Source organism: Anopheles ziemanni, chromosome 2, assembly GCF_943734765.1.
Source record: "Anopheles ziemanni chromosome 2, idAnoZiCoDA_A2_x.2, whole genome shotgun sequence".
NCBI classification, from domain to species: Eukaryota; Metazoa; Arthropoda; class Insecta; order Diptera; family Culicidae; genus Anopheles; species Anopheles ziemanni.
This window is the reverse complement of record NC_080705.1, coordinates 1,680,445-1,694,638: the sequence shown is the minus strand read 5'-3', so window position 1 is coordinate 1,694,638 and position 14,194 is coordinate 1,680,445. Positions and strand designations below refer to the sequence as shown.

Here is a 14,194-nt window from a genome sequence, read left to right as displayed (position 1 = left end):
GACACAGAACATCGGCGTCTTTAAGGTCTTGGTCCGGTGCTTCGGATGGATCGCGCTTTTCGGACTTCTTTGGGTGTTTTCTTCGTTTCGGTTTTTCGGAATGGCAAAATGCCAGAAAGCACGACACGGCTCAACAACGCGCCGCCAAACGTCAGCGAGGAGAGCTGCCGACACATCGCTTTCGGGGTAGGATTAGGCGCAAAAAATGGCTACCGTGCCTCCGTGAGGACTCCGCCGAGCGAAGATTAAAAACAAATCAAACCGACCGAACGATTTGATGGTTTGGTTGTAGCCTCTTCCGAGAGGTAGAATCTCGGTGGAAAAATAATACAATGAACAGCCAGCTACATTCTACCAACATTCCATGACATCTACCCGCATCCCTATAATTACTATTCAAATCACAATATTTAAATTTGATTTTGTTCCACCAACGACCATGGTGCTTCAAATTATCATCAACGATGACCGATCTCGTCATCGACATTCACGTGTTGTTCTGGTGTGTGTTTAACTTCCACCTGATCGAAGCCGGACGCGCCTTGAGGTCCTCCCCGGAGGCTAAATGATGTCTCAAAAAGGGGCGCCGGCTGGGGGTAGAAATCTCGACGGCCGCCGTTGTTTTTTTTTTTGCTTCTCTCCTCCCGTTCTGTTTGTCGCGAGCGCTTTCCAGCGCCAGGGTTACAATTATAAACGCATTACGCGCATGCTCGTTGGATTTGAATGGGATTTTCGAGGGCTTTCGAGGCGCACACACCGGAAAAGGACGACGTCGATCGGTGTGGCAGTGGTCTTCAAAATCATCAGTTCAAGTCCGTCCTCGTAAACCGCACTACCATTTAAAAGATCGCCTGGCGCTTGTATTATTGTCGTGGGAATTGCGAGCGCAAACAGCGTTTCGGGCCGTTTGAGTTACATTCAAGTAATGGAACGCTTTTTGTCGTATCATTTACACTTAAGCCGTTGAAGTCCGTTTGCGCTTCATCAACATCAGCATCGAAATTGCTCGTGTTGTTTTGATTATTCAAATTAAGCTACACGATTAAGCCCTCCCCCCTTTTTTCCATCCTCGGGTCATCCATCGGGGTCTCATCAGCGAACGATCCCGAGAGCGAGAGCACATTTGAATGAACATTCGAGCCGTCTTTATGCGCGGGCTGATGATGGCAATTATCATTACTCTGCGGCCGGACCACTTTCGCAGCTTCTTTGGCGCGCGAGAAGTAAGTAAATCATAACCAGCCCCGGATTTGATCGCCAAGCGCGTTTGCCCTACGAAGTCTAATCGCAAATGACGTCGGTACACCGTTGTCTTTCGCGGGGCCGGCAGTATCGGCAAATTATGAAAATTAAACTTCTACAAAGCGCGGTGTCCGGAATAATTATGATAATGCCCGGCCCCCGGTGGGCCGCGCGATGGTGTCATTTATTATATTCAAATAGAAGCACAAACATTCATTCCGTGGAGTTGGGGGGAGATACTAACGCCGGGGACACAATGTTTTCACAATAAACACAAAACATAACCATTACGACGGGGCTCGGGGGGAGGGTCGGCGTCCGTCGGGTCGCACGCACTTCTCGTTAATCTCTCATTATTTTAATGCATTAACGTTGTGTCTAAGACGAGCGTCTTCGCGAAGGTTTCATTAGACATTAGAGTGAAACTGACCTCCATAATCGGATGCATCGTCGTATGCTTCCCAGCCGCGCCGAGCTGTTTTTCTTGAAAGATTTTCTCGGGAGCAATTGTCTTTTTTGATTATTAGATGAGGAGATGAGCCCAGATGAGAAGGAAACTCTTCTTCCTCCGTGCGACTTCTATCTGGGGTCTGGGAACTTGGGCCCAGTTCTCAGGGTTCCGAAAAACAAAAATGAAGATAAACTGTTTTTTAAATTTATCTCCATCCACCATCGACGCCAAAGGGAGGTAGAACTCATCGCCACACTCATCCGCATCGTCACTCGTTGGGGAGGGTATTAACATTTTTTCGACGTTTTCCTCAGCGTTTGACAGCGTCGTCCCTTTTTTCCCAGGGAAAACGCGATCACGCATTGCACGCTGACGTGTTGATCGTTGTTTTTGATACGCGTCACAGGGCCGACACAATAGTAGAAGGAATACCTAACGTCAATCGTGTCACAACGCGGCGAACACGATTTTGCTTGCGAAACTGGGTCGGGCGTTATGCAAAATGGTTGGCATGAATGAAACGAGCCGCGGGGCACACCGGAAACGACCCTCCAGATAGCAGAAAAGAACTCGTTTCGCTTCCCGCACAACCGGTTCGTGAAACAACTGGACGAAATTTATGAATGAAATTCCGTCAAACGCTTCCCATAACAGGTCCGGTTGATTTCACACTCCCTCAAAATTTGACTGCATTCATAATCCTGAATTTCTTAAGCGCCGCCAAGGCCCAACACTAGCGGCCAGACGATGCGTAGAATACTGGTTCGCGAAATGCATGTTCCTTTGCGGTTGGTTTCTGGAAATCCCTCTTCGACCGCTCCGTCGTCGTTTGTGTGGTGTAATAAATTTAAACTTTTGATTGGAAAACTTCATTTTTCGGGGAAGCGACCCACCTCAGCGGAGTCTGTGGGCTTTCGCAAGGGACTTGGTGTCTACACCGCGCATAAGCGCATAATTATAGGTCGTGCGAACCGATCGGCCATTCATTTGTGGGATGGGAAACAAAGGCAAAGAATGGGATAACAAAGTCCGAAAGGTTCGTGGGGTTCGTCGTTTCCTAAAAATCATTTCCGAGATCCACGCTCAAACTCGAGGAGGTTCCGTTTACCAGGCACCGGGTTGACGGATCGACCACACTAATGTGAACAGGAAATGCAGCTCCACGAGTCGTGTTTCAATTGCAATTCGCCATACGTCGGTCGGTTTGAGATCGACAAAAGATCGGGTTCCCTTTGCCGCCCGGGAGCGGTTCGTTTGGAAATTAATCAAATTACGCTGACGGAGCTCGTCATACTTTGAGCGCAACTGTCGATCATGCGCTCCGCCGACGGGTTTTCGGGTCGGGTCGATGGTGATTGATGAAGCAGACGAGCAGAGAGATTGTTAATGATTGTCGGATGGCTGTTAAACACCCACTTAGGCTTCGAATCGGAAACGATCTCGTAGCAATTGGTGACCGAAGCGGCAAGCTATAGTTTTCCTATATGGAAAGTGCACATCACTTTTAATTAGTCTCTTCCTTTGCCCTCGAGCTCTTCAAAGCTCTCTTCAAGTATATCCATATTAATAGACTAAATTTCCCTCCAATCGCTCCACGACTATTTAAATCCGATGATTGCGATCGACGGAGGGACGGCGACCACTACTCCCGGCTGCCATCGACAATTAATAAATTGATACGTACTTAGGCATACGAACGATCGAAGCACTCAGGGTACTAATTAAAATGTCGTTGAACGCGTGAGTCAGCCCGAAAAGAAACGTAGACAAGGCGGACTACTCAATTACAGCTCCAGAGGAGCAGTCCAGCAGGGAAGTGTGTGTGTGTGTGCGCAAGTGCATTCGAGGGAAGCGCAACCTTGACTGCAACTCGCGAGGTTTTCGATGGGGAGTCGATGGCGTTCGACCGAAGGACGGGTGTCTTGGGGTGTCATAATGGCTTACTCAGGGCTGGAGAGAAGGAAAATTAAAAGCAGCCCCCAATCGCTTTACCCTAACCGAGCCCGGTTGTTTACGCGACGGAGCTTCCGGAAGTCGAAACGGTAAAATAAGAACGGAAAATAATGTGAAAACCTCCCGCACCCGGGGAATGTGCCAACAAATTAAGATAACAAAAAGGTAGACAAATGGAGTAGCCGTGTTTTAGGGACCGGCCCAGTCCGATACACGATTGAGATTGTGGATAAGTAAATTTTGGCCCACACCGATTCTTTCCCCCCGCTCTCTCCGTTCTCCCCGCGAACCTGCCTTGAGTGCAACCGGCTGGAACAATCGTTCGTTTCTCTTCTTTCAGCCCCTTCTCGGGGCGGGCTGCAGCGGTGTGTCTATTCAAATTTGTCCATCTCCGGGATCGCCCGTAGTAAAACCGCATGATTTATGCCACATCTCGGCCCCGTCCGGGACGAGCACATAAATGTCTTCATTACAAATTTCGTTCGTTATAGTTTTACGACCGACTTCGCCTCGCGAATGTCCAGCTGCGAATCTAAGCTGGGGCGGTAAGCGTGGTAAAGGGGGTAAGGAGTACCCCGGGGGAAGTAAAGAATATTTACATACGACCAAATCATTCGTCCGTTCGTTGGCAGTTGAAGGAAAAGTCCTACCTTGCGGCGTCTAATTAACGCGAGCAATGCTAATTCCATGGGACACTCATGTGACGCATTGAATCATCCTGAGTTCCAATAGTTTTCCAGTTGCTTTTTGTCCCTTTTGTCCCACTCTTCGAACCTTGATTGTCCACCGAAGACACCTTTTCGTTCAGCCGAAGGCGAATGTCGTACCAAATGAGGAAGCTTGTTTACTCCAGTTTCAATTTGAAACACATTTCCCAATGGAAATTCGCTGGTAGCCTACTTTGACACACACAGACTCACAAAAAAGCCACTTCCACCTGTCACATATCCCATAATTATCGAATTGTTGAGCTGATCCAACGCGCTGCCCTTCACGAGTGTTGTCTTCGTGGAGTATCATTTGTAAGCAAGAAACGGAAGCGAAGGGACCTTAGGAAGGGGAGCATTGCGGTGGTGGTGCTGGTGGAAGTTACTCGATCGAAACGGAACCCCATCATAACGCCCGAACACGTAAGCGCACGGCGAGGAAGGCATGAGAAATGTTAATGTCTTGTAGTGGTTAAGTGGTGCCGGACTTATCTGCATGCGGCCTCGGGCTCCGATCATCAGGCCTGGACTCATCAGCATACCCACCCAACCGAAGGACACTTCCCCCCCTCGCTCGCTCCACCCCTCCTCCACTGATGAAAAATGGAAATGAGCTCGAAGCGCGACCACGACGCGGTAGTCAAATGATATGATGTATTAAGGCATATCATTCGTAGGCAAAGTCGTTTGTCTTTCCGTCGAAAGGAAGGGATCGTCCGGGGTTTGGTTATTCGCTTTGGGCGTGAATGCGAAACTAGCACCCTCAGTCGGGAAGATAATTTAATTAGTTTCGTTTGGGTTGTTAATTGCAAACTTTACGAGCGACGGAGAAGGAGAGATCCCGGGCGAGCTGATGATGAGATTTCGGTCAAACAAATGCGTTACACTCTGGGAACGTGAATGATTCCGCTGTAGATCATTTTTCACCCGTTGCCTCCGTTGGGCTCGGTTTTCTTCTTCCATTTCCACGTTACCTTTATCGCGAGAACTCATTCACCGTATCTTCTGGTTGCGCGGAAGATCTCTTTGCGAGGAGGAACGAACCGAAAAGCTGGAGCTGCCTCAACATATTGCACGTGATCGTGTGCAGTGCACATTGATTATTGTAATTTCTTCCCCAAATTGCACTTTGAATAGGGAATGCTGTTGTGCGCCGTACGTCCGATCGCGGAAAGGATCGATTTTTGCCGATGGAAGTCCTTCGAAAAGGCGAACACCCGGCCGGCTGATCGATCGATCAATCGACAGTTCAAGAGCTGCTCGATTACTTGTTCCCGAAGGTAGCAGGCACCGCGAATTGTTTCCTTTTCCTTTGCCCACCGTTGGATTATCGGTGCAGTTTTACTTAATTTTATGTTTATAGTTTTTGCATAAAACACGTCTTGCGATTTCATTATTATATTAAAAGTACCGTACCGTCCCGCGGAACGGCTCGCCGACCCGCCAACGAAAATTGCCACATCCTTTCGCGCATCCACGCAGCCAGCGGGAACGGGACGGAAATAATGATGATGATGATGGAATTATGGATACGTCGTGTAGCAATCTGGCGCAACCAAACCGCGAGGAAAGAACCCAGCCTCCCGCAGGAAACGGCAGATCGAGCCGGATCCGCAATCCTCCTGTTTTTCCATTCCGGCCGTCATTTCGTATGCATCCGTTGCGTAGCGCTGGACCGCTGGATGCGAAAGCCATCTATTGTGGATAAAAATATGATTACAAATTATACTCCGATGCTCCGACCGAGACGAGAACGAGAACGAGCAACCGTGCAAAGGAGGAGCCAAAGCCGTGGCCGCAATCAATCGCGCCCCGCCATCATCATCATCGTCGTCGTCGTCGTCGTCGTCGTCATCCTTTGCATTCACGGAGAGCATGCGCATGCAAAATAAGAAATGAACCCGTTTCGCCCCCCAGATCCGAGGAGGAGTGTGAGAAATGCGCCACAAGCGGAGACCGAACTCCGCGTGCCTTCGGGCCAACTCCCAGCCTTCGGGCTACGAACGGTACGCGCGCGAGTCTTATGGGAAGCGATCCTCGCGAGCCGGCTGGGACAGGATGGTCATAAATATACACCCCTCCCCTCCGAGTCCCTCCTCATTTCCCTACCACCTTCAGAAAAGGGGAATTATCCGAAGCGGCCCAAGAAGATCAACCGTTTTTCCATTCCCATGCTGTTCTGTGTAAAGGGAAGGAAACGAAGGATGGGGACGAAATTAAATTACTTAAAATTACAACCTCAAAAACCTATCTGCATATTAGTAGCAGGTTGGCCTCGGTTGCACGTCGGTCCCTGATTTGCACGTTGCAAATTTTTCCAGCCATTCTTTTTCCGCCGCAAAATGAGGGAAGGATTTCTGTGTGCCGAGCCCGGAGTTGTGCGTCACAGTCGGAAAACGGGGAGGTACTCGTAGCTTATCGGTAATCGAGGCAGCACTACGAGTCAGGGCAATGCAATCTCTGCACGAGGGTTATGTTTTGAATATACGAAACTTCAAGGACTCAAAAGTAAACTCTCAAACTGTGGCAAACAAGATTGCAAATATCCTTGCTTCCCCGGTTCGTTTAATTAGTTTTGCACAAAATCGTGGTAAAATATGACCCTCGGGATTGTTTTCATTCAAATGTAAGACGCGCAAAAACCGGGCGAGAACTTTTGAAAATTAATGCTCGACGGGCGAAGGCAGGTGCAGCAGAGGGGTTCGGAAAGAGGCGAGAGGGGGAAAATTAAAAGCTTAAACAAAAACCCCATCCAAACGCCTTTCCAGATGGAAATGAATGCACGAGCATCGGTTTGAATGGCAGAAGAAGAGTTTACGTGAATGCGTGAATGAGCAGCATATCGGCGTGGTTTATGTTTCAGTCAGTGGTGGGAGAATGGAGGGATGCCGGACGGGCCCCGGGATGCATAAAAAATGGAGAGCTTTGTGTGTCTGCCTGTGTTTTTCCTGCCTCGCTTTTTGCGCGATGATAATCCGTTGCAACTGCAACTGCGCTCGGTGCAGTCGCTCGGGAGCAGAGCCGAAGAAGCGAAGAGAGCTTCGAACAGTGCGAAGGCGAAACCGTGCACAATAAGCATAATATGATTATAGTTTTTAGCGATCCCTTAGGGCGGAGCTCCCGAATTGTGGATCACATTAAAAGATACGAACTTTATGCTTTGCATCATGCTCGTTCTCTCAATCAGTCAGACGCGGCAGTCCCAGAGGGGACCGGAGGACCGGCGGTCTTCGGATGCGATTGGTCAATGATGATGAAGTGAGCGCGAGCAAAGCCGGGCTGGAGAATAATGCATCATCATCATCATCATCGTGATCGTCGTCGGAGTCGTCGTCGTCGTCATGTTTTTGCCTTCGCCGACTTGAGGTCCTTTTGCAGGGCGAGGTTTCGAGTAATATAAAAGGCAAATGAATTGGCGCATTCGGTACGCAATCGTAATTGATGCAGCCATGGTTGATTAATACTTTTCGCTTTGCCATTTTTACGAAGAAATGCGGTGAAATATTAGTGCGCGCCGGCTCCCCGGTTTGTTCTGCAATTTGACAAACGTTGTAAAAGGTAATATGTGCAACACAAAGCTATTTGCTTCCTTAAAAAAAACAGAAAACCATCAACAAACTGGGAATTCATGGAAAAATAAAACATAAAACGCAGAAAAAGGCCCGAGCAAAGTGATCGTAAATTTAGCGGCACGACAAACGAAAGCATAAAACATGAGGGAGAAAAAGGATACCTATGGCTAGGACGTCGTGGGTCAAGCGGCTGATTGAATGGGCGCCAATATTCTAATTTCTACCTGAATTTGGCACCCTCTCCTGCCTCCCGCACCCCTCCCGTTGTCCAGTTATTTGTCTGGCAGCATTCGGAAGCCTTCGACACTTCTGGCCGGACTGGACCTACGGGCTGGACCTTTCTTTCTTCTACTTCTTCGGACCCTTTTGGTCAGTTTCCCGATAGTTTTCGATGTGCCTTTTTTATCCTTTGCCTTTTGCTCTGCGTCGATCGGCGAAGAAGAGGTTGGGAAGGCGCACAACACCAACAAAATTATTGCATTTCACAGGCTCCGGGTTTTGTGAGGCGATTCTCCTGCAACAATTTGACGCGACGGTCACTTCAAGCAGAAGGAAACGAATATAAATGGAACATAAAACCGAATGGCTGAATGCAATGTGATAATTTGCATTTGTTTCTACCTGGAGTGACTTTGCGATCGAGTCCTTTTTTTTCTATTCTCGGTTTTGCTCCGCACATTGGTAAGTGGTTGATTTTCTTTTTCCCCTCGAGTTTCTTTTTCCTTCGAGATCTATTTTCACGATCGATAGATGATCCTTTTTTTCGCCCATAGCTGTGTAGGACGGAGAAGGACCGGGAGGGACCATTATCGAGTGCATCCTTCGGGGCGGGAAGATGCACCTTAATTGTCCTTTTCCGCCCGTACGGAGAAAAATGATAATTTTTATCTCCGCCTGTCAGACGAACATCTCTCGTTTTCTTCTCAATTCCGAAGCGGATGCCACTTCGGAGTGGTCTATTGGGTTCGCATAGCAAACGCGCCAGCTGTCGGACGATTCCGGGAATGTTTTATAGACCAACCGAACAGATTGTGGTGGTGCAGCAGATCAGCAATCAATCCATCTTCGGTTGGTTCGGTGGATGAGCCGTTACAGAAGACGCCACGTGGAAAAGAAAACCCACCAATCGCGAATCCTTTCGAGTGCCGCAAACGAGGTGACAAGTTGTCGTAGCGCGCACTAATTGCCCCTGCGTTCTGCACGACAGTGCCGGTCTCCGGTTAATGTGCGTCGAAAGGGCGTCTGCGGAAAGGATGCAAAGTGCATTGATTGCGTTGTTAAACGATGTTGACCGCCGGAGGCAACACACGAGCCGAGCCGAGTCGTTCGCCGTCGCCATTACACTCCGGTTTGGGAAGGAACTCGAAGGCAGAGGTGCATATGGAGCTGGCGGAGCTGTGAAATGCAGCTGCTGCTTCTGTTGGCAGAAGGCGACGATGGATGGTCGCTCCGGGGCAGCGCACAAATCTTCAATCTGCAACGCTGGTATCGAATACTTGAAGGCTCCATCCCGGACCGGACTTTTGCCTTCTGAAGATGCTTTGGCAGCGGTCGTTTGGGGCTCGAAGTTTTTCTTCCCCCCGTGGCACGTGCCAAAGTCAGGCGATTCTTGTTTGCATAATGAGCCTTTCGTTCCGAGCACAATTCCATCGCAATCAAACTGCAATTATGTATTAAATCAGTAATTTAGGTTCGTTGCTTGCTTAAGGCCAAGAATTTTCTCCACAAAGCGACAAAGAACAATCATTTCCCAACCCCGACAATAGACGCTTGTTATAATTTCACGCTCAAGTGGTCGATCACGGACGGAAGGGTTAAGAAATGGATTGCGTCTTACCACACACACACCAGCGAATTCGTTCCGTAAAGTGTCTCTTGGGCTCGAACACTCGAACAATGCCGACTTATTAGTCATAGTTGATGCATATGTTGCAATCGGTGATCAAATCATTGGCGAGTGGAAATTGTATGCCATTCGAACGGACTGGAAAAGAGAACGTTGATTGGTTTCAATCCAAACTTTTTAAAATATGTTACCGCAAGAGCTGAAGTGAACAACGATGCATGCAAATGGTTTTTAATTGCATGCAAAATGGGTAATTAATTGTGTCGTGCACTTCAATTAAACCATTCTGCAGAGCACGTGCTGTGTGCTAGGAAGAGGAAAAAGCGTCTTCCGATGGAATTATAATTAAAACAGGCATCCGACTGCATCCGTTATTTGAATAAAGGCACAAATCATAGCGATGGATGAATGAGCAATCTTACGTGGGTCTGAAACTCAAGAATGAAACATGCCATTGAAAGAAAATAGCCTCCAGCAGACGGAGGCGACCTCCGCGTCCACAATGTATGAATGAATACCGTCGTTTGATATTAAACTACCGCTCGCCGGATCCACCCCTAATCGGAGCCCAAGGCAAGGCGATGATGATGACGGCGATGATAATCATGAACAGATTGAAAATCGATCGATGTGACGAAGCTGCCGAGAGGCAAAGTGAATCTTCGATCGGGTTGGCGGTTCGGGATGAAAGAAAAGATGAGCCCGATGTAGGGCGGCATTAATCGAAAAACGTAAACAAAGAAGCCGGTGCCTTTCCTTTAGGATGTTTGGGGTTTAATCAAAGTGAGAAATATTCATATGAACGCGAGACAGTGCAGGTTTGTGTTCGAAAAATTTGGCTGCCCACCTCGAGGCAGGTTCGTGTGAACCGAATGCTCCGGTTTCTGACGCGAGGCGCCGGCGCTACCTTCTACTTCCCTCCTCCCCTCATTCGGGCGACGAACCGAATTTGAAAATCATCATCGTAAGCGAGTGGAAGGAAAAATGCAGCCCCTCGTCGAAGACGCCTTCGGGCGTACGGAATTTCCCTAGGCCCCGGTAACGGATGAATGAAAAACCCAGCACGACGACTTCTCATCGTCTGGCAAACCGGCAACGGAAGGAGGGGGTGGGAGACGCCGGGTCGATTGAATTAAATCGGAAATGATGTGGAAAAATTTAGCCAATTCTCAGTCATGCCAACCGTTGAATATGGGCTCCTCTAAAGGCTTTCCACGAGAATGTGCTAGAAAAAAAACTAGTCGGAGGCTAAAGAAAAGCAACCACATGGTCGCTTTTGTGGTTTGGTGGTTGGCTTTTCGGTGGCAATCAGTTTTTTCTCTTATTTTGGGGAGTTTGCTTTCTACGCTCAGCCAACATCTTGGGAAGCAACAGTTGCGTATTCTGTTTTCTTTCTGGAGCAAAACAGTTATAAGCGCTTCCCCTTTCTGGGAGGTAGAAATGGACCGAATGGAGATTACAATACAGCGTGACGATCCAGTTTTAAGGTACAATAAGTTCGCACTTTGCCCAATCGAACCATGTTTGGTGAATGTGCGACGTGAAGTCCGTCTTATATAAGCGATGAATATTTTTTCGTATCAACCGTTAATTAAAAAATAAACCAATCCTGCAAGGTGTGGAATACCGGAAAAAATCTCCTTATTACCGAGCGAAGCGAAAAACCTACAATGTAGCCAATGTTCAAGGGCGAACCCACGTTGTCATCGGTCTCTCGTCGTGCCGGTAACTGATTCACCAGCGCCTTCCTTCATCTCGCGACTTCAAATTAATAATGCGCCCATCATTATCGTCCGCCCGAGCAACGAGGAAAAAAGAGTCCCGCTGGAGCCTCAAAGAAAAGCCGTAATGCGATGGCGCTTGCCGGCGATCCTTTCCTTAAGGCGCCCTAAGCGATCACCTTCGCGCCACGGATAGAGCCATAAAACTTTACTTAAGCAACTGTCAAAATATTTATGACGGCCCAGCGCCTTTTGAAAGGGAGAGAGAGCGTGATAATCCCCGAAGGCGGCAAATTAAGGACTCAAATCAAAATCAGAACGATATTTTTGTTCGGCGCTGGAAGAAGAAACGGTGCAACTGCAGCAAAACAGTCCGCAGCATAAATCATAATTTGAATTAAGTGACTTTTTATTGCTGGCGGCGGCGAACGGGTAAACACATAGTTTGTCAAAACATTTGCAAAAACCGAATCCGAATCCGAAGCGGCAGGAAAAATAACTTTCGTAGATCATTTTCCCATCTCTCTTTTTTTTGCGCTGCTCAGCGAAAGAAGAAGTGCACCAGCTGCAATTCAACCGGGCGAGCGCTTTGTTGCACATTATTACAAATTACAACTTCAAATTAAATAATAAATGAATTCATTAAACTGTGATATTTCGAGCCGCTTTTGTAGAAACGCCGCGAAACGATCGGGAAAAGCGGAGGAGTGCCCGGGGGGGTTCAGGATGGCAGGACGCACACTATCAACAGTAACAACAATCATATTCACCAGCATCGATCATTTTACTTTTATTTAACTTTTTATCCATCCAATGTTTCTCTTTCTCCCTCTCTTCTGAACTCAATTGCATCTACGCCACCATGGCGTGCATGATTCGTTTTATCAGGTTCCCATGATCTTCGGCGGCAAAGTGGAGGGAAAGGGGGAGGGGGACGGGAGGGTCCTATTGTGGGCTCTTGCTTGGAAGGGATCGCGAGCCCGTCACCCGGGAGAAAATGAGCAAATAATAATCACATTTAATATTCGCTTACTTGCTAATTTCGTGCCAGTGCCAAAATGATGAAGCGCGCAGCTCAAGCCGGACAGCTGGCACTGGTGTTAGAGGACGCCACATTAGGAGGGAAAACGCGCGGTTCGAGAAAAACCCTCTTTTCTTTAATTCCACCAAACGGCTCAGAGCCATCTTCCATTGCGCTGGTGCATCATGATTATTAAATTTAAATCCCTTTCGCCTTTTGGTCCATTAAATCGCACTAAAAACAAGTTCATTATCCTTGCGATGAGTAACCGATAGGTAACGGAGGACGAAGGACGACCGTGTGCACCGTCGAAGGAACAAAAAAGCGATCGTCATAGTCATTTTGCTTGTGGAAGTAAAACGTGGAGCTTAAAAATGAAAAATAAATAATTCGCCAAGAACGACGCTGACGAACTAGGGACCGAAAGGAAGGAAGGAAGGAAGCAAGGAAGGATGCACTTCAGGGTGCAATGGTGCTTGGCCTCCCGCTGCTGCTTCCTTTCTCCTCCTCTTTCCCCCCTACGGTTCGAAACAATCGATCGCGATGTTGTGATTAAAAATAATATTCACTCATTCTCTTTATCGCGCCGTTCTCGCGGTTCCGAGGCACAAAAAAAAAAACCCGAACCGAAGGAGGCTCTGATGCAACTCGCCGATGCTGCACTACTTACTTGCAGCGCGAGTGCATTATTGCCAAAGCATATTTCCCTCCGCGTCCCGCTAGCGTTATAAAAATTATACCCTCACTCAACGAAACAATAACCCGCGACGTTCTTTCATTTTTTCCTCGCTCGAGCCTTGCGCGCGCGCGCGCGAATCGTGTCCATTTTTCACCAGGGGTTTTCCCATGGGCTCGCGTGCGTGTAACGAGAAAACATCCTCCCGCGATCGGATCGATCGAACCCCTCGGTTCCACCGATGGAGTATGCAGATTATTTTTTGGCCTGAACTTTATCGTTTCTGGCTGGCGACGCTTTTTTTTTTGGGGGGGAAAAGCAACCTCGCAAGGAAATCACACGACCTCAAAATCTTTGACAATGGGAGAAGAAGGTAGGGAGGGGTTGGGTTCTCACCGAAAAAGCAATTCCACCCACGAAGGCTTGGTCTCTCGCCGTTTGTCGTGTTGTCGTGCCTTATCGAGCCTCGCACATCTGCGCCTTTCGATTTTGTAATTACTTTTTACATTTTCCACACAAAAGTGATTCACAATTCACCCCTTCGTCGGAGCTCATCGTAGCTGATTTTCACGTTTGGAGAGAATTTACTTACCGTACGGTTTTTCGCGCGCTTCCGGTTCCGCAGGTTCTGTGCAGAAAGGAAAAAGAGGTAGGAATTTTTATTAATACATCCGAGCAGTTGAAATACAAAACAATAAACAAATAAACACATTCAGCCGACTTCCACCACGAGTTTGTCGATGGTTTTCCTTCTTCTCGTTCGAGAAAAAAATCAACTCCTCCTTCTCGTTCTGCTGCCCCTTCTGTGGGGTAATTTGCCTTTCCCATTCCCCAGCTTCCGAGACGAACGATCCACATCTCCACACACATATGCCATCGAATTGCGCTGGTCCAGATTCAGATTATCGTACTGTTGTCGTGAAATCTATGGACAAATCGGTTGCGGCAGGAAGTTCCAAATTATCGTAATTATCGTCAACAATACGAGCGGTAACAACCGAGCGA

The 14,194-nt window shown here is 48.1% G+C and overlaps 1 protein-coding gene across 1 annotated transcript in view; it reads right to left on the bottom strand.

Annotated features, from left to right (window-relative positions):
• The window catches only part of LOC131282982 (lateral signaling target protein 2 homolog), a 66,023-nt gene that overhangs the window by 46,293 nt on the left and 5,536 nt on the right, over positions 1-14,194 (bottom strand). The window contains exon 2 of the mRNA XM_058312539.1: positions 13,782-13,817. Within this exon, the coding sequence (XP_058168522.1) occupies positions 13,782-13,817 (36 nt within the window). The remainder of the gene's footprint in view (positions 1-13,781; positions 13,818-14,194) is intronic.